We start from the raw sequence: 20,312 nt of genomic DNA, 5'->3' as shown, positions 1-20,312 counted from the left end.
AGATGGCCCCTCCCCTTTAAGAACTGGACGGTGTCAGTCTGTCTGGCTTCCATGGTAACTAACATCGCCTGAGCTTCGGTAGCGTTCTGAGGTAGTGCCTCGCTCCTTGACGTTCGCATCTTAAGAGAGGTGAGTAGTGCTTGATTTAGTGCTCAAATCACCTCCAGGGGGCGATAGAGGCGAATTTTACAGTCGGAGGCGATAATTAGCGCCGGGCGCTAAACTTTGCGCCCGGTCGATATTAGCGCCCCAAAATGGGCGATACCCAATTTTTCCCCCATGATATTAAATCAGGAGGGGTCAGCACAGTAAAGGTTGAGCAGGTGCTAATAACTCACTAGTTTTCTATTGTCCAATCGAAGGCTCAATTACAAAATCTAACCTCCTGTTGCTAAACACAAAGAGTGGGCATGTAGTCCGAGCCAATATCCCACATTTTTCCAAAGGTCCCACTGTAAATAAGTTGTGCAGTTTCACTTGGTACCAAGTTAAACATTTTGTGATGGTGACATTTTAATCTTTTCTTTACACAATTTCACAACTTTATGCCCATGATGTAACACAATTTATTGAAAACTTAAACATCATGATTTTAAAAATAATCAAATACATAGAAGCACATTTCAAGCATAGCTTTATGACAGCCAGATTTACTGGTGTATTCAGAGGACATGTTATCAACACAGTTTAACAAATCTCCTGTATGTACTATAGCACCAGGCTACTACAGTATTGTCTTCGGGAACAAATTACAACAGAATTAAACTCTTAGTTCTGGAAAGAAAAGTAAATGATTAAACAATTCTGAATTTTACTGACAAAGCTATAAGAACAATAATAATCAGAAATATGACAGAGGTGCAACTCCAATCCAATCTTTGTAATTGTAAGGTTTTAGAGAAATTTAATAGTGAAAGTCATTTAACTCAATTCAAACAATACAATTATTACACAAATCTCAGATAACTTGCATTTCTGTTGCAGCCTCTAGATGCTCTTAAATCATTCCTTCTGGTTAGAAGTAGAATTGTCTTAATTACAGATAGGAAGTTCACGACCAACACTGGGACTTTCATTTTTGAACTGCTGAGAGAGTAGTCACTTTCCCTTTTTTGGCAGCATTAAGATAGTTCACTATGTTTTGCCTCAGTGAGGATCACTTTGCTTATTGGAAAAAACAATAATTAGAGACAGACTCTAGCAGCAGTGTCTTAAGAAGCCATCTTTAACTTTGATCCGAATTAGTTATGTGCATTTTTTTTTTTAAAGTTGCTTGAATCAATAAACAAATGACACTATTCTATGTGGCATGTTCTTTGCTGCTACAGTACATCCAACCTGCTATACATTACTTGCATTAATACTGAATACAAGTACAATATGCATCAACAATAAGTGTTCCTGCTTTGAGATAAGTCAGTGATAGGTTCAGCTTTCAAAAGGCACCACAATAGCTTTGCAGAGGAATTAATTACTCCCTATTTGAAGGTATTTATTGGGCACTATCTAATATTTTCTTATGTCAGCATAAACTGATGCTCGGCTACAATTGTGGTACTGCTGTGCTCGTAAGTATAACAACTGTAATTTAGTTTTTTGATACTGTGCCAATACGAACAGATTGAATTGATACATTTTTGGGAGTATGTTGTAAATAATGGAAAACAACTTTTGTTCCTTTGTTCCTGAAAGCTCTCTGACATGGTACAATCCTTTTGTTTGGGGAGATGGGGAATGGGAGGGGGAAGCTGAGAAAGGAAATGATCCTTTTAAATTACCCGCAATGTTCTTCGTCATTCCCCTCAGATTAGCTCTGAAAACGCTAGCTTTGGCAGCTATTATTGCCAAATGTACATTTTTTTTGTTTTTTCTTTCAATTTCCTCCACCAATGTTCTCTTTTTCACAGGCACCAGTTGAATTCTGGTACACCCCCAAATGGTCATATTTACATATGAGCTTTGGTAATGTCAGAATGCTGTTCAGTCACAGGGGGCATCACAACTGAGGTCAGTGTCTCCTTGCACTTTAGCAGGGAGCAGGGGGGTGGGGGGTCACTAGATAGCAATAAGCAGGAAACCCTGGCCAATTTTCCTCTTTCTAACTGAGGACTGTTGAGGATAGCTGTAGCATCATTACCCTCGCCCTGGCTAAGGTAGCTGATTAAGCAGAGACTGGCTGGAGATTGAATAGAAATATAGAAAAATAGGAGCAGGAGTAGGCCGTTCGGCCCTTCGAGCCTGCTCTGCCATTCAACACGACCATGGCTGATCCTCTATCTCAATACCATATTCCTGCTCTCTCCCCATTCCCCTTGATGCCTTTTGTGTCTAGAAATCTATCTATCTCCTTCCTAAATCTTGGCCTATCTGGTCTGTATGGCTTGCTACTCACTGGATAAACTCTGGTGTAGTCATTGTTGTAATGTAGGCATGCGCAAACTAATTTGGGGATTTGACAGCTGAGCAACAAGGAAAGTCTACGGATGCTGGGAATGTATACCATAGAGAAAAGAAGGCTTAGAGGAGACTGTGATAAAACAGGAGTATTCTGACCATAGTGTATTATTTTTCTTTATGGTATTTCCAAGGCCAAGACAGATTGTCTTAAAAATAACGGTTTACAAAATTTACATTTCATTAAGCCAGTATTATTTACTCCTACCGCAAATCAGACTGTGATAAATTGATAATAAAAACAGAAAATACTGGAAATGCACAGCAAGTTAGTCACAGCTGTAAAGTGAAAAACAGGTCATGATGTTTTGGGTGTGTACCCTTCATAAGAATAATGAAACACTATTCTTAGTATGCCAATGTGTTCATTACAACCTTATATACCTGCTTTTTTTTTTTATTCGTTCATGGGACCTGGCGTCACTGGCAAGGCCAGCATTTATTGCCCATCCCTAATTGCCCTTGAGAAGGTAGTGGTGAGCTGCCTTCTTGAACTGCTGCAGTCCGTGTGGTGAAGGTACTCCCACAGTGCTGTTAGGGATTTTTACCCAGTGACAATGAAGGATCAGCGATATCCTTCCAAGTCAGGATGGTGTGTGACTTGGAGGGGAACTTGGAGGTGATGGTGTTCCCATGCGCCTGCTGCCCTTGTCCTTCTTGGTGGTAGAGGTCACGGGTTTGGGAGGTGCTGCCAAAGAAGCCTTGGCAAGTTGCTGCAGTGCATCTTGTAGATGGTACACGTTGCAGCCACGGTACGCTGTTGGTGGAGGGAGTGAATATTTAAGGTGGCGGATGGGGTGCCAATCAAGTGAATTGCTGTGTCCTGGATGGTGTCGAGCTTCTTGAGTGTTGTTGGAGCTGCACTCATCCAGGCAAGCGGAGAATATTCCATCACACTCCTGACTTGTGCCTTGTAGATGGTGGAAAGGCTTTATGGAGTCAGGAGGTGAGACACTCGCCACAGAATATCTAGCCTCTGACCTGCTCTTGTTGCCACAGTATTTATGTGGCTGGTCCAGTTAAGTTTTGATGGTGGAGGATTCGGCGATGGTAATGTCATTGAATGTCAAGGGGCGGTGGTTAGACTCTCACTTGTTCAAGATAGTCATTGCCTGGCACTTGTGTGGTGCCACTTATCAAGCCCAAGCCTGAATGTCATCCAGGTCTTGTTGCATGCGGGCATGGACTGCTTCATTATCTGAGGAATTGCGAATGGCACTGAACACTGTGCAGTCATCAGCGAACATCCCCATTTTTGACCTTATGTTGGAAGGAAGATGATTGATTAAGCAGCTGAAGATGGTTGGGCCTAGGACACTGCCCTGAGGAACTCCGGCAACGATGTCCTGGGGCTGTGATGATTGACCGCCAACCACCACAACCATCTTCCTTTGTGCTAGGTATGACTCCAACCAGTGGAGAGTTTTGCCCCCGATTCCCATTGACTTCAGTTTTACTATGGCTTCTTGATGCCACACTCGGTCAAATGCTGCCTTGATGTCAAGGGCAGTCACTTTCACCTCTCCTCTGGAATTCAGCTCCTTTGTCCATGTTTGGGCCAAGGCTGTAATGAGGTCTGGAGCCAAGTGGTCCTGGTGGAACCCAAACTGAGTGTCAGTGAGCAGGTTATTGGTGTGTAAGTGCCGCTTGATAGCACTGTAGACGACACCTTCCATCACTTTGCTGATGATTGAGAGTAGACTGATGGGGTGGTAATTTTGGCTGGATTGGATTTGTACTGCTTTTTATGGACAGAACATACCTGGGCAGTTTTCCACATTATCAGATAGATGCTAGCATTACAGCTGTACTAGAACAGCTAAGCTAGAGGCACAGCTAGTTCTGGAGCACAAGACAGCCGGGATGTTGTCGGGGCCCATAGCCTTTGCTGTATCCAGTGCACTCGGCCGTTTCTTGATATCATGTGGAGTGAATCAGATTGGCTGAAGACTGGCTTCTGTGATGGTGGGGACCTCGAGAGGTGGCCGATATGGATCGTCCATTCGGCCCGTCTGGCTGAAGATGGTTGCAAACGCTTTAGCCTTGTCTTTTGCACTCACGTGCTGGGCTCCACCATCATTGAGGATGGGGATATTCCTCCTGTTAGTTGTTTAATTGTCCACCACCATTCACGACTGGATGTGGCAGGACTGCAGAGCTTTGATCTGATCCATTGATTGTGGGATCGCTTAACTCTGTCTATAGCATGCTGCTTCCGCTTTTTAGCATGCATGTAGTCCTGTGTTGCAGCTTCCTCAGCTTGGCACCTCATTTTTAGGTACGTCTGGTGCTGCTCCTGGCATGCTCTTCTACACTCCTTATTGAACCAGGGTTGGTCCCCTGGCTTGGTGGTAATGGTAGAGTGAGGGATATGCCGGGTCATGAGGTTACAGATTGTGGTGGAATACAATTCTGCTGTTGCTGATGGCCCACAGCGCCTCATGGATGCCCAGTTTTGAGCTGCTAGATCTGTTCTGAATCTATCCCATTTAGCACGGTGGTAGTGCCACACAACACGATGGAGGGTGTCCTCCGTGTGAAGACGGGACTGTCGTCTCCACAATGACTGTGCGGTGGTCACTGCTACCAATGCTGTCATGGACAGATGCATCTGTGACAGGTAAATTGGTGAGGACGAGATCAAGTAGATTTTTCCCTCGTGTTGGTTCTCTCGCCACCTGTCGCAGGCCCAGACTGGCAGCTATGTCCTTCAGGACTCGGCCAACTTGGTCAGTAGTGGTGCTACCGAGCCAATCTTGGTGATGGATGCCTACTTTGTTCTGAATTTAGTCAGTAAAGGCAAAAGAGCTTGGGATCAGGAGTCAATGGAGTTTGGTCTAGCATCTATTGTATGGCTCTGGCCAGGAACCATTTCAGATGTGGATTGCCAGGCTAGATGTCTGTAAGAGCTGAGATGTCATGGCAGAGTTTCTCACAACAGGGGATGGTCCACAATTCTTCTGTGGGAGGGTTTGACAGATAATTCTATGCCCAAGCAGAAGGATTTTTTGACAATTTCATACAGCTTTTCAGTTTTTCTGGGTTCATCATGATAGAGACAGATATCTAAAGTCTCCATGGTGGTTATATGAACCCTTATGCATAAGTATGAATTATGGGTGCTAGGTCAAGTTTGGTAGAATTAGGAGTGTTATATTTGTACCCAAGAGGTTGCAAGTTAAAAGCTTGTAATCCAGCATAATCCGCTGTACTCACTTTCTGCTTAGGTTTATAGCCTAAGCCGCACATTGTGATAGAATGTTTATTCTTTCACTGTCCGAAGGGTGGGAGAACACAAATTGGCAGTAACAAGGGCTCATATTTGACCCTGGGCAACATTATAATATGAAATATTGTGTGTGTGAAGTTACACTTCATTTTGTAGAAAGTGAGAGTTCACTTATGGGCATGGTCTTTGGTACTGAGCACGAGAAATATTTGGGGAAGTCATAAAAACAGAACAGGGATATTCTATCAAAGCTTTTAAGTTTCTAAGAGGTACAAATAAACATGAAACATAATCACATACTGTAACAAGGGCACATGGACTCAACCTCAGAAGAAGAAAAGTGAACAAAGAGTTTAATTTAACAATGGCTGAAGGGTCAATAACAAGAGGGCACAGATTGAAGATGATTTGCAAAAGAACCTGAGGTGGCTTCAGGAAAAACTTGTTTACGCAACAAGTGGTTAGGATTTGGAATGCACTGCCTGATAAGGTGGTAGAAACAGGTTCAATAGTAGCCTTCAAATGAAAATTGGATAAATACTTGAAACATAGAAGATAGGAGCAGGAGTAGGCCATTCGGCCCCTCGAGCCTGTTCCACCATTTAATGAGATCATGGCTGATCATCCAAATTCAGTACTCTGTCCCTGCTTTCTCCCCATATCCCTTGATCCCTTTAGCCTTAAGAAATATATCTAACTCCTTCTTGAATATATTTAATAAGTTGGCCTCAACTGCCTTCTGTGGTAGAGAATTCCACAGGTTCACCACTCTCTGGGTGAAGAAATTCCTCCTCATCTCAGTCCTAAATGGCTTACCCCTTATCCTTAGACTGTGACCCCTGGTTCTGGACTCCCCCGTCATCGGGAACATCCTTCCTGCATCTAGAAGGAGAAAAAATTGCCGGGATATGGGGATAGAGCGGGGGAGCGGGACTAACTGGATTGCTCTTCGAAAGAGCCGCGCAGACTCAATGGGCCAAATGGCCTCCTTCTGTGCTGTACTATTCTATGATTCTATAAAGCAGCGAATATGTGGAACAGACAGCCGACAAGACAGATGGGGCAGTTTGTGTCCGCAATTTCAGGAGGAAGCTGGGCAGATTTTTGGGGAAAGAAACTGTTGAGAGGTTTTAAGAGATGGGCAGAAATAAGAAGTTGCATCTATATAGCACCTTTCACTTTCAGGAGTCGCAAAGCGCTTCACAGTCAATGAATTGTTTCTGAAGTGTAGGCACTCTTGCTATCTAGGCAAATGAGACAGCAAGGTTCCACAAACTGAGATAAAAGACCAATTCATTGGTTTTGGGTTCTTTGAACTTTGGGATCAGTTAGATAGACCACAATGATCTGTCTTGACTTGCAGAGTCATATGTGCCAGATGCAGAACATTTATAGACTAGTCAATCTCCTGTGGCATTGTGCATGGGGAGTCAAGACCAGCTGCAGTATTTAGGTCAAACAAAGTTAGAAGGTAGGTGGCTTATTCTTCCCAGAAAGTGGCGACTGGAAGAGAGAAGGGATGGGGAAGGGAAAACAAAAAGGATGGGGGGGTGGGGTGGTGCGGTGGTGGTGGTGAAGTAGATAAAGGAGATAGAGGGCGAAGAAGGATAAGGATTTGGAGAGTGTGGTGAGGAGGAAGGGAAGGGGAGAGAAGAGAGGAGGAGGAAAAGGAATGGGAATGGGAAAGGGAGAGCTAGCTGAAATGCTGTTCAGTGAGTGAGGTTGATGTGCTGCTCAATGGGGGTGGGGGGGGGGGGGAAGAGGAGGAGAAAGAGCGAGTCTTGCTGGGTAGATGCTCAGTTGGGGAAGGCTAAAAGTACTAATTATAGAGAGAGGGATTTTAAATGATGCTCAGTGGAGGTGAAGTCTGGGGCCCGCAAGGATTCTCAGTAGAGAGGGGAAGTAGATAATTGCAGTAAGAGGGCTGGGCCTAAACGCTGCTTAGTGGGGTGGGGTGAGAATCTGGGGGAATGTGGATGTTGCAAAGTGCCGGGGGGAGAGAGGTCCACAGTTCTGCACAGTGGAGTGGGGGAGTGGCAATAATGCTAACATGCTGATTGGTGGTGGGGGCGGGGTGCGGCTGGGCCTGTGGCCAGTGAAGTACAACACACCAAACTCCAAACTGTACGGAGGAGGTGTTGGGTGGGCAATTGTTCAGTTGATGATGGGCTGGCAGATGTTTGGAGGGGTGGCCATTCATTGAAGGCAGCTGGCAATGAGAAAATGGCATAGTGGTGCTCAATGGGGAAAGGGGAGGCCAGGAGGGGGAGATTTCAATGCAGGCCACAGAACCCGTCAGCGTATGCAAAGGCAGCGAAATTAGTTTGTCGTCTGGGGCTGAAGAGCTGGCAGAGGAGTGAAAGGCCAGGTGGGTGGGCAGCAGGCTGGCATTTTTTCATGCGTGGGCTGCAAGGGCAATGATCTGGAGTGGGTGGTTGGGGTTTGATGGATGAGAAAGGCGTGTTGATCAGTGACCATTTGGGGTGGCTGGAGGTGGCACACCTCTGAGAAGATGCACATGGAGGATGAGATGGAGTGATGTCCAGGAGAGCTGTAAGGGACTGAAAATATTGACCTTTTTAAAATACTTTAAAACTTTAATATTTGCCTTTTCTTCTGATTGAAACAACAGTGGCTACAAACAGGCTGCTCCACAGTGTGACTTAGTGGCCAGATCATGAAACTGCACGGAAACTGAACCAGGTTGTTTGGTGTTAACGTTAGCAGCTAGTAGAATAGCTCCCACATTGCATATTGAAAGTTATGTGAAACTTAACATTGAGGAATCCTATCACAGTGTCATATACAGGAGTAACAGGTGCAGGTAAATGTTGAAACATTAATGATGGGTTCTCCTGTTGAGATAGTATAACATGGCTTTTCAATGCATTTTGAAGTGGAATGTTGCAATCCATTCAGAACTTTTCAATAGATATTGGTTGCAACCACAATTTTGAAATCAATTTGGAGATTATGCTAGCACAAAGTAAAATATTAAATAAGGCCCATAGTGTTTGACCAACTAGTAGGTTATTCTATACAGACTACATAGGCAGAAATGTTTTCCTTCCCAATGTAGTACTGAAATACGGAAAGTCCTCGATATTCCTAGTTGCTGGTTCAACCAATTCAATCAAAAATACTACTTTTTTGCTTTTCTACTGTCTTATCATTTTTTTCCCTCGAAACGACAATAATATGAACATGGCAAAACTTTGGCTGCCACCATCATACAGTAGGTACAATCAATCATAACAAGAGGTATTCAGCGAGAAATACTTATGTAAAATATTGATAATACAAATAGTCTTATTTTCTTATATCAGTGTACCACATCAAATAAAGGAGAAAATGGGTAGATGTTCAGTATGACTGTCAACCCAACCTCTTTTAGACCAGTAATAACACACTCTTACTAGCATTCAGAAAGTGGTAAAAATTAAATACAACAGATTGCAAAATATTAAATACCTGACTAAATACTATAAATTCACTACTACTGCCAGATGGTAAAAGAAAGTCACCAGACATAGTAACACTATTCTCAGATAACAACCACAGGAAATCACATCCATTTTTTATACATCACTGATAACAGAAGGTTGAATTACTATTAGACTGGCACTCTAATAGACCCATCATTGAACATGTTAGTGTACATATGGCCTCTCCCAGGAGATTACATGGCTTTTGGGTGGGGTGGGGAGTGTCTATATTGTGATGCACAAGGCATTGCAGTTGTGTGAGACAGGCGGGATGGACCAGTGGGTCTTTTCCTGTCTGTCATTGTTCGCCTATGTTCAATTCTTGTTGAAAAAAAGATTGGCAAGTATGAACACGTAGGAGTCACATCTGATAGTTTGTATTGCTGATTTGAATTTCTCTTTTTTTTGCTTCTCTAAGATTGTCATTGGATTAAGCCCCATTTTGTAGTGGAGTGTGATTACCATACCTCCAACTGTCCCATTTTAATTAAGATATCCGACATTAATCACCAGCACAGGAAAAAAAGCAGCAGTAGGATGCAAGATTCCCAACCAACATCATCAGTTAATTTGTTTGTTACATAAAATGCTGGCCCACATTCTGCCCTTTGAATACATTGCAGGGTAGTCTTGCACCCAATTTATCAACCAGAGTTAAGGTAGAAATTAGACTAATTTGATGAAAAAGATAAATCAAGTGTTGTAAATTGGGCATTTTAGATTTTGTGAGACTGAGATTGCAGAAATCTTGTTTCTAATGAAATCTGAGAGCAGCTGACAAAGATGATTGACTGAAAATACTGTTGAGGTGTGAAATGTGCTTGTGTATTTATTGGAACAATAGGCTACTTTTGTCAGTGTTTTAGTCAGATTAAAACGAGAGTCTTTAGGTGGTTTTCAGTGCATTGTGCCTGAGTGGTGGGAAGCATATTTAACTTGATACTCCAGAGAGTTCCCAATCTCAGCTATGCGGCATAGTGCTAAGTGAAGGCTAAGCACCTCCGTGAAGGGGTGCAAAAATCAGATGGGAGTCTTTTTGAGCCTCTCTTACACACCTCTTGGCAAATAAGCCACCAATCCTGTCCTTTTGACTGCAGGGAAAAAAGGCCCCGGAGGGACTTGTACTGGGGGAGAGGGAAAGCTGGGTAAACTAATGGCATATAAATAACGAAACCAAATCAAATGAAAGTATTTGTCCTTTTATAAAGCAAAGGAACAGATAGGTTGTGGGGTGGGATGTGACAGATTGTGATACTTGTATTAAAAGTTGGTGAAATTTGGTTTTGGAAAGATTTTATCAGGTGGGTTCATATAATATGTTCCAATCCACAGGCCCTCATCCTTACCAATAGGCTGCTCCTTGACGACTTCTCCCTTGAACAAAGCTAAGAAGGCTGAGAAAAAGGTTAATGGGACAGAATATCATGGTTATCCACAAAGTCAAGACTGGATGTGGGTGATAACTGGTCTTACAGAACCTATATAGGAAACTAATTACATAGAAAATTATAAATTAATTGTCAATATTGTTGGGTTACCGCATACGGTGTGTCCAATTAGAAATTATTGCAGTCTCAATGAAAATAGCCTTAAACCAATGGAAGTGGGAATAGACACCCAATATTGTGGGGATGAAGGAAGAGGACACATTCCTCAAAATCCAAAGTGATTTAAGATATTGGAACCACCTATGGTAATGAATTCCATTAAATGAATATTATCCAAAAATCAATTAGTGATTTCATACTTTCATGTGAACTTTTGAAAGATTTATTAAGATTGTCTCTGTGATAGGAGAGAATCTTGTTGTGGAGTTAGAAGAAAGCAGTTTTGGTAATGGAGTAGATGTTGGGGGTGGGGTGATGGCGTGAGGTGAGCTCAGCATCAAGCACGAATGACTCAGCTTGAGGTGGCAGTCAAAGAAACTGATGGAATCTAGGCCAGAAACATAAAGATACTGACTGGAGCTGACGTCGATGGCCTAAGTTTTGCTGACATTCAACTGAAGTAGGTTTTGGTTAATCCAGGTCTTGTTATCATAGAGGCATTTTGAATTTGACAACAACTATTCTGTCAGTGGAAGAGGCAGCAAGTTAGAGCTGGGTGTCATCAGCATAAATGGGGAAGCTAACCCCATAAATCTGGATAGTGTCACCAAATGTAGAATATAAATGATGAAGAGGAGGGGGCCAAGGATGGGCCTCTGGCATATGCTAGAGATAACCATGTAGAAGAGGAGCAGCTGTTGGCAGCAAAATATTGCCTGTGTTAAGTCAAAAAGAACCAGAAGTGTACAGTATCCTGAAGGTCGACTTCAGAGGAGGGAAATTGGAAGTGGGCTGTAGTATCTGAAGTGGCAGAGGTTAAGAAGGAACAGGAAAGATAGTGAGCCATAGTTACATACACAAAAGGTGTCATTTGAGATTTTGATCAGTAGGGTCTTTGTACTTTGGTCAGATGGCAGCCAGGCTTGGAGGGGCTTGAAAAAGGAGTGATGAAAGCACAGCTGCGAGATGATAATTAATTAGCAGGAGTAACTATGACTCTTTAAGAGAGTTTTTCAGTCACAGTGAGTCAGTCGTCTTTGGGATACTGCTGAAAACATTGCCGAATTTTTCATTGGCTAAATGACTTGTGCAATAGCAATCTTCTAATTTATGGTACACGTTCTGGATTACAATCTGTGTAGATCATTCTCCCTGCTGATTGAGGAACTCAGCACCTCCCAGTAAAAAAAAAATTAAATTTAAGATGTTTGTAACCACACCAAATGGGATAAGGCCTGGGTAAAAAAAAAAAATGCCCCAGCAGCTTAGGGCAGCAGTCCTCATCACTAAGTTACTTAGCTGCCCACTTGTTAAAGTACCCATTCTGAGAAATTGGATGGAGAAGACGTCCATTTTAACCCAAAGTGGGGAGGTGGATATTGCACTAAATTTAGGACAACGCAATAACTCCCTTAAATCAGAGAGCTGTGACAGCAATGTTGCTGGGACAAACAACAATTGTCAGTTCTTTGAAGGAAAGGAACTCCCTGGGCACAATAGCAATACAAATATCCAAAAGATGGCTTTGGCTGCTAAAATTGTGACAAAATACATTCTAGATTTGCCGTGTGTAGGTAGCACCATAAAGTGAAATGTGGTTTGCAGTTTCTTCTCCACCCAATTCCTCAGAACAGGTATTTTAACACGTGAGCAGCTAACTAACTTAACAGGCAATGCTGTAATAAACAAGGGAGGCTATTAAGTGACAGCGTGTTATTATGTAAGTTGTAAACTGACACCCACGACAAGACCAATAGAAGCACTTCTCTGCCAAGCTTGTTGCTGGATTGGGTCCCTTAGTGTTAGGGGGATTAAATACGTGGGGTTACGGGGATAGGGTGGGATATGTGTTGGTGTAGGGGTTACAGGGATTGGGTGGGATATGTGTCGGTGCAGGCTCGATGGGCCGAAATGGCCTCTATCTGCACTTTGGGGTTTCTGTGATTCTGTGAACAATCTCCTTGCTTTATGATAAAATAAGAGCTGGTAAAATAGAATGCAAAGAAGATGGCAAGGGCTAATTTGCTCTGGCCCAAGGAGCAGAAGGAAAGCACAAAGAAACATAAATCTGTTAATAGCTAACAAATAGGTTCTTGGAGCATTAAGAAGGTATCTGATAAACCTAGAACAAGGCAGACCCAGTTGCAGCCACTGAAATGAAGGAAGATACAGGAAACTCTCGATTTACCAGCACCTAAATAACCGGAAATCTCTGTTAACCGGCAAAATTCAGGAGTAGGTTCAGGTAAGTTTTACTTCATATTAGTGGCCGTTCCTGGATCTGTGGCTGTGTAATCGGGGTTCCTGCACTTGTTGCTAAGCAACAGGGATGCTTGGTCTGTGGCCGGGGTTCCTGCAGCTGTTGCTGAGCAACAGGGAAGCCTGGATTTGTTGCTGTGTACGGAGCTCTCGTACCTTTTAACTATAACTCTCTGTAATCTGGACTTTTTGATAAACCGGCACCACGCCGGTCCTGTCGGTGCCGGATAAAAAAAGAGTTTCCTGTATAGAACTCGAGGCCGGAAAAGTTCTTATGGAATTAACAAAAAAACCAACTAATAAAAGACTTACATTTATATAGTGCCTTTCACGACCACCGGACGTCCCAAAGCACTTTACAGCCAATGAAGTAATTTTGAAGTGTAGTCACTGTTGTAATGTAGGAAACGCGGCAGCCAATTTGCGCTCGGCAAGCTCCCACAAACAGCAATGTGAAAATGACCAGATAATCTGTTTTTGTTATGTTGATTGAGGGATAAATATTGGCCAGGACACCAGGGATAACTCCCCTGCTCTTCTTCGAAATAGTGCCATGGGATCTTTTACGTCCACCTTAGAGAGCAGACGGGGGGGCTGGATTTTAATCAATGGGGACACGTTGGGGGCAGGACTGCTGCTTGTGGGGTTTCAGTTCCGCCCCCAACGACGTCCGGCCAACCCACGCTATTTTCCCTTGATTAACCTTGTTAAGCCCGCCAATTAAGCCGGTGACACAGGATGTTGGCGTATGATGTTTCATCGGTCAAAAATGTTTGCCGTTTTCCCAACAGTCCCGCCTCATACCCACCTCTCCAGGGCTGGCAAAATTCCCCCCCCGGGGGTCTCGGTTTAACACCTCATCTGAAAGACGGCACCTCCGACAGTGCAGCACTCCCTCAGTACTGCGCTGGAGTGTCAGCTCAGATTTTTGTGCTCAAGTCTCTGGAGTGGGACTTGAACCCACAACCTTTTGACTCTGAGGTCAGAGTGCTACCAACTGAGCCACTGGGTGACACTGGTTAATACAGATGTAGAGAGCTAATATACAACTAAGTAACTTCGCAACCTGTAACTGGCACAGATGATGAGGACCCATGGCAGCTCTAATGCCATTAAAAATTTTAGGAGGCGAGAGTCTGAAATGAAAACCAATGTACATTTCTCAGTTAATTATCCAAATTTAAGAGCATAATAAAGTTCTTGGGAAATGAACTGATTAAACTTCCACAAAGGCAAAATACTGTAGATGCTGGAAATCTGAAATATAAACAGAAAATTTTGGAAATATTCAGCAGGTCTGACAGCATCTGTGAAGTGAGAAACAGAGTTTATGGGCTGGATTTTGTCAGTGTGGGCGGGCTGGAGCGTGTCAGGGTGAAATCGTGCCAGGACCCTGACTCCTAATTGAAGTGCTGAAAAAGTGGGATTTTCCCCGAATTGGCCAATTGATTTCCTGCACGTGGGAACCCCTCGCCCAATGAATCTTTTCAGACAGAAAGTCGCCTCTGATGATGTCATCAATGCTGCTGGATTTAAGGCCTGCAAGCAGCCTTGCTTCTTCTGGAGACTGCAACCTATATGGCCATTGCTGTCTTCGCCTTCTTCATCAACTATGTTCAGTAGTAGGCCAAATTATGTCCAGCAGTAGGCCAAATTGTGCTCCACGCTTCGATGAGCCCTCCCTCCAAGCTCTGGTGGAGGGAGTGAGATCCAGGAAGGAGGTGCTGCTCCCTTCCTCAGGGAGAAAAAAGCCACCACAGCAGACAAAAGCTGTGTGGCTGCAAGTGGCCCAGGAGGTCAGCTTCATCTCGCTGAGCCGCAGAACCTGGCTGCAATGCAGGAGGAGGTTTCATGATCTTCTCCGAACAGGAAAAGTGAGTATGACTTTCCCATCACCCTCAATCTGATCCCCATCGCCTCTCCTCACCAGCACTCCGCTTTGCCAACCTCTTCCTCCACATTCCACTTGACACTTACATGCCTGCACCCTTACCCATTCCCTCCCTCTCTAGGATCACATTCACTTAACTATTCAACCATGCAGCCCTCACACTCCCTATCACTGTGATGCCGTGACAACAACAACTTTCAGCACAGTATCCTTCTAAGCATCTATGTTATGGATTCTCTACACTCACTCCTTCATTCTCACTCAAACTCCACTTGTGTCCCTCATTGCAGGAAAAGAGAGGCCACAATAAGAGGGAAAGAGCCATGACAGGAGGAGGGCCACCCTCAGTAGCCCAGCTCACCGCCTGGGAGGAGGCGGTCCTGGAAATCGCTGGGATCGAGGAGGATTCCCAAGTGGGGGACGGACAGATAGGCGCATCACAGCAAGCTGGTGACAGAATAGTTTGGCATCTCTCTCATTGACATTGCATGAGTCACTGATAATGAATTTGATGCTCTAACAGATTGACTTATGATCATCTGCACTTTTCAATGTTCATGTAATCTTGACCTCACATCTCTAACTCTTTCCTTTACACCCCCACAGGACCATCAACAGCACCCATCCCCACTAGCCAGGAGGAAGAGCCTGAGCATCCAGACTCCTCAGAGGAAGCTGCAACCTCTGAGGGTGCAGCGTCAGCAGAATTCAGTGCACCCAACACCAGCGCAGACACTCACACCTCGGTGAGACGTTCGCGAGATAGAGTAGTGTTGTCACCTGGTGTATCACAGCTCACAAGTGAGCATCAGCAGATGGTGGAGACAGGGACAGCAGTGGAGAGTCCTCGTCGGAGGGCGCAGGACTCTGCCAGCTCGGCTCAGCTGCATGTCGACCCTGTGCCTCCGGGTCCATCCAGAAGGAGAGCGGTGCTTGAACTCCAGGAACAGGTGCAGGAGTCTCTGGCAGGTTTTGTCTCCAGGGTCGCTGCGAGTGTGGAGCAAATGGAGGAGTCCATCGCAAACATGAGCAGAGCCTTTGTGGAGGCATTGGCGCATGAACGCATCACCGCGGAAAGGATGACAACCTCCGTGGAAAGGATGGCTACCTCCATGGTAAGGCTGGCTACGGTAGAGGAGAAGATGGCTATGGTAGAGGAGAGGATGGCTACAGTAGAGGAGAGGATGGCTACGTCCATGGAGGAGCTTAGTCGCCAGGGTATGGAAAACATGGTAATTGTTCAGAATAGACTGACATCTCTTGAGGAGCGATGGTTAGCTATTGAGCAAACAAACCAGAACTTCATAGAAGTCCTTTGGAGTAGGACTTCCAGTGCAGAAACGGATCCTCATGGCCCCCCCTGCAGTGCAGCAAGGTGCTGTCTAGCCACTTGCTAGCTCTGAAGTGGGGCTGACCCATGAGAGTGATGTTGGTGGCATACAACAAGGAAGTGAGGGCTCCTCTCCAAGCGCTCACACGACCATGCCACTGCAGAGCCCTCGGCCAGAGCCCCACCAGAGTCCCCACCCAACTGAGATTGGCGTCTCAACCCCTGCACAGCCGCAGGAGCAGCAGACTATTGCCGAGCCCTCACAGGTTTGCAACCCCAGAGGATGTCCACCAAAAGTGTCGAGACAGGAGCAAGAAAGTGAGCAAGGGGCCTCCACATCTGCTGAAGCCACAGGGGAAGCATCACGTAGGAGCACGCGCAAGAGGAAGATAATGCACAAGTAGTCACAAGGGTTGTCACTTGGGTGTAATGTTGTGTTTAATTTTGAGAAGCCATCAGTTGCTTATTGCCATAAAAAATTCTGATGGCAAACTGTTGCAGTTGTGGCATGTGACATTTCACTAATGGAACTTCGACATTGAGGGCTTAGGGCGACTTGCAATTGTCAGTATGGTGGTCAGAGTGAGAGGAATCCGCAGGTTCTTGTCCATTGTCGATGCTCTGGTAAGAAGGTGTGAGGCTAAACTGTTTGATTGTGCAGGCTAAGCAAATGTGACCAACATGAGTGCGTCCCTTACATCCCGGGCAGCAATATGGTGGCACTCTGGCGCCTTCTGGCCTGTGCATTTTCAGGTGGGTAACTAGCAGCTTGGCGCTCCTGTTGATGTTCCTGCTGTTGGTGCTGCTGTTGCTCATGGTTCTGCTGCTGCCGCGGCTGGTCTTCATCCGAATCTGATGTCCAAAAGGAAAGGAATTAAATGGTCACCATGCTTCTGGTATATGCCTCAGTTGAGGAAGCGCTTAGTCAAGGTGGGGAGAGGGGTTTCCAAGGAGGTCACACTGGAAATGGGTGTCAGGCTCCAAACTTCCACAACACTGAGTATGCCTTCTAAAAGTTCCCCCAGACCTGAAACAACAAAGTTCTGCCACCTCCAAATGATCATCGGTGAAAACTCCTTTGTAATGGTGGAGCTGCATCTGTAGCTGTTCGTAAGCAATCCACTAGTGAGGCCGCCAGGATTACCTGGCATGTTCCAGAGGAGGCGGGTAGGATGGGGGAAATGTGTTAAAATTGGAAAGGCCTCTCAAAATGGGATTATAGAGGCAATTAAGTGGTTGTTAAGGGCCTTAAGGGCCTATCCCGCCTCTTGGAGGCGGGATGGAAAGCAGGTCAAAAAACACGCACTTGGGAAAATTGCTCGGAGGCGGGATGGAGGTGGGAACGGGCCCACCCACCAGTTTTGGCGATTTTAACAACTCGCACGCCTCCAAACCCGCCTCCTCGGGGCTGGGAAAATCGAGCCCAATGTTTCAGGCCAATTATGTCATCGACCTGAAAAGTTATCTGTGTTTCTCCCTCCACAGATGATGCCTGGCTTGCTGAGCATTTCCAGCATCTTCTGTTTAAAGCTCCAGCTATGGATGGAAAGCATTTGTCAAGCTGAGAATTTAGACTCTTGAGGAACCAGGTGTTGTGCATCTTACAAATGGCAAAGTAGAAGTAGATGTCATGTTACACTATGAAGATAATAGTCATTCCGATGTAGAGACTTTTATAGAATTACAGTAAAAATATAACTATCTAATGGAAAATATTTAAATCCTAAGAGGCAGCATGTAGGATTAGCTTCTTTGGTTTTGTCATGGCTCTCAAGTTAAATGGTTTTGAAAAGTAATTGACTCATGTTCTTCAATATTGAATAATATAATTAATTTGCTAGCCATGGTCCAAGATATACGTTGCTTTTAATATTGGGCATTCTTCAATTGTTCATTGACCATTAATTAGGTTTCCCTTAACTGAATTTAACAAACCTCCAGTCTTGACTTTGTGGATAAGCACTCTTGAAGCATTCTCTTGGGAGTAGAAGTTTGAGATTGGATGTTACTGGAGATAGTGGAGGGGAATGAGGGTGGAGGGGAATGAGGGTGGAGGGGGATGAAGGTGGAGGGGGATGAAGGTGGAGGGGGATGAAGGTGGAGGGGGATGAAGGTGGAGGGGGATGAAGGTGGAGGGGGATGAGGGTGGGTTTCTTGACGAAGGAGTGAAGGAGGTGAGGCATAGTGCTGGACAAGAGAGACAGATTGATAATATCAGTAAGCATAGGAGTGAGAAGCACAATTGGATAGTCAAGAGCTCGGAGGGAGGGGATCAAGAAAGTAAGCGATGGATTTCATGCATGAGATGGGTTGGCTTGGGGGAGGATCGAGGAGAAACTACGAGTAGGAAGGTGAGGACAAAGGTGGAGAGCAGAAAGGGAAGCTGGCAGTTGGAAGAGTGAGAGATTTTAGGAGCAGTGGCTGATAGGTGAATGGCCTCAATATTGGATCCAAATAAAGCCCGAGTTCCTCACATTTTGAGTTTGGAGTGAGCATGTGGGGGGAGGGGGTGAAGTTTGAAGATGCAGTTCATGGTGGAGAACAGGAGTTTGATGTTGTTTCTGCTCACCAAGAAGATCTTGGAAAGTAGTTTTGACAAGGGAGTGGGAACGATGGTCCAGCCAGAACTGGTGATCGAAAGAGGTAGGAGGAACGGCAAGTGGATTACGGTCTCCCGATTGTGGGCATGTGAGACTGTATGGGATGTGGGGGGATGAGAGCATCAAAGCTGGAGGTGAGCCAGTCATTGAGAAGATTGACTGAGGTATTAATGTTATTGCAGGTGGCAGGCTAGGGTGGGAGAGTTCAGAATTAGAGAGTCACAGTCCCAAGAATTGTAATCTGTTAAATTGCACTTTTACTTAGTTGAGATGTTAAGTCATTGAATAAAATACAGTAGGTTGAAAGATATAGTAAGTGGTTAGTTATCAGGAGAAACTAGCAAACTGGGGCTCTTTTCATTAGAAGAAAGAAAGTTAAGAGATCTAATAGAGGTTTTCAAGTTGAGAGATATCGATAAAGTAAACAGAGCAAAACTGGTTGGTGAATGAGGAGTGCATAAATTTAATTTGATCACCAAAAGAACCAAGGGAGAAATTAGAATAATTTGTTTAGGTAGAGAACATGGGATTCTATACCAGAAATAGGGTGGAAGTGGAATCCATAATGGCTTTTAAAAGAGAAGTAGATAAATATTTGAAACAGAAAAGAAATTAAAAGAGCATGGGGAAAGTGACTAAGTGGTTAGTTCCTTCAGAGAACCAGCATGGGCGATATTTGGCTGCCTGGTCTATTTCTGTGCTATAAAACTCTGTGATTCTGTGGTTTGTGTTTGATATTTTATAACGATGATGACCAGTGCTTGGGACAAATTGGCATGGTAATGTCCACACTCCACTGTATTGAATCAGTCACCAGATACAAAAAGATTGTTTCTAAATTCTAGAATAATAGCATCAACCATGGCATAAATTGCGGCAGGTTCTAAAGCCACCATATTAATACTGTATACTGTACATGTAAACCAATCTGACAAATCTGCCAGAGACTGATAATACTTGGAAATATGGAACTGTGGCAGCCAGCTCCCAGTGCTTTGTAATCCATTTTATCGAGTGTTGTAGAGCCCCCATGTTGAACAAACCATGTCCCCAGCATTCTGAAATCATTGGCATCTCACATTTGACAAACTTGGTGGCAGAATCTTCCCTTAATCCTTTTTAGTTTTACACCACAAGAGCATCTCTGGCTGGGAAATTATTCTGTAAGACAAAAACATATTAATCAAGCAACCGAAGACATTCAACAATATGTTCCTTCAATATATTTGCTACATGATAGGGTGAATTAGATATTGAATATTTTTTTAATATAATTGATTTGACATTTTTAACTATGGTTATTCAAAATACAAACAACATGAGCAAAATTTCCAGTCAATGTATTATACACTCATCATCCATGCTAAAGAATGACAGTGCTGAAAAATTGAAACATTTTGTAGAATCAAGTGTGATGGCAAGCCAAGAAAAGCCAAATCTGTTTGAATGTGGCTTGTTTGATTGTGCCTGACTGAACCCACTTTGATGGCCTATTTATACTGCAGAACATTCTGTAA

At 44.3% G+C, this 20,312-nt stretch overlaps 1 protein-coding gene and 1 long non-coding RNA gene across 3 annotated transcripts in view; one reads left to right on the top strand and one right to left on the bottom strand.

Annotated features, from left to right (window-relative positions):
- The window catches only part of LOC147107660 (uncharacterized), a 56,857-nt gene that overhangs the window by 23,344 nt on the left and 13,201 nt on the right, over positions 1 to 20,312 (top strand). The window lies entirely within an intron of this gene.
- The window catches only part of ildr2a (immunoglobulin like domain containing receptor 2a), a 153,751-nt gene continuing 133,922 nt past the window's right edge, over positions 484 to 20,312 (bottom strand). For both annotated transcript variants that reach the window (XM_086006882.1, XM_086006883.1), the window contains one exon: positions 484 to 19,956. In XM_086006882.1, the coding sequence (XP_085863008.1) occupies positions 19,921 to 19,956 (36 nt within the window). In that variant the 3' untranslated portion in view covers positions 484 to 19,920. The remainder of the gene's footprint in view (positions 19,957 to 20,312) is intronic.

The sequence above is a fragment of the Somniosus microcephalus genome, chromosome 14 (assembly GCF_052327205.1).
Source record: "Somniosus microcephalus isolate GS21.2 chromosome 14, FLI_Smic_1.0, whole genome shotgun sequence".
Taxonomy (NCBI): domain Eukaryota; kingdom Metazoa; phylum Chordata; class Chondrichthyes; order Squaliformes; family Somniosidae; genus Somniosus; species Somniosus microcephalus.
This window is presented reverse-complemented; position numbering and strand designations above follow the sequence as displayed.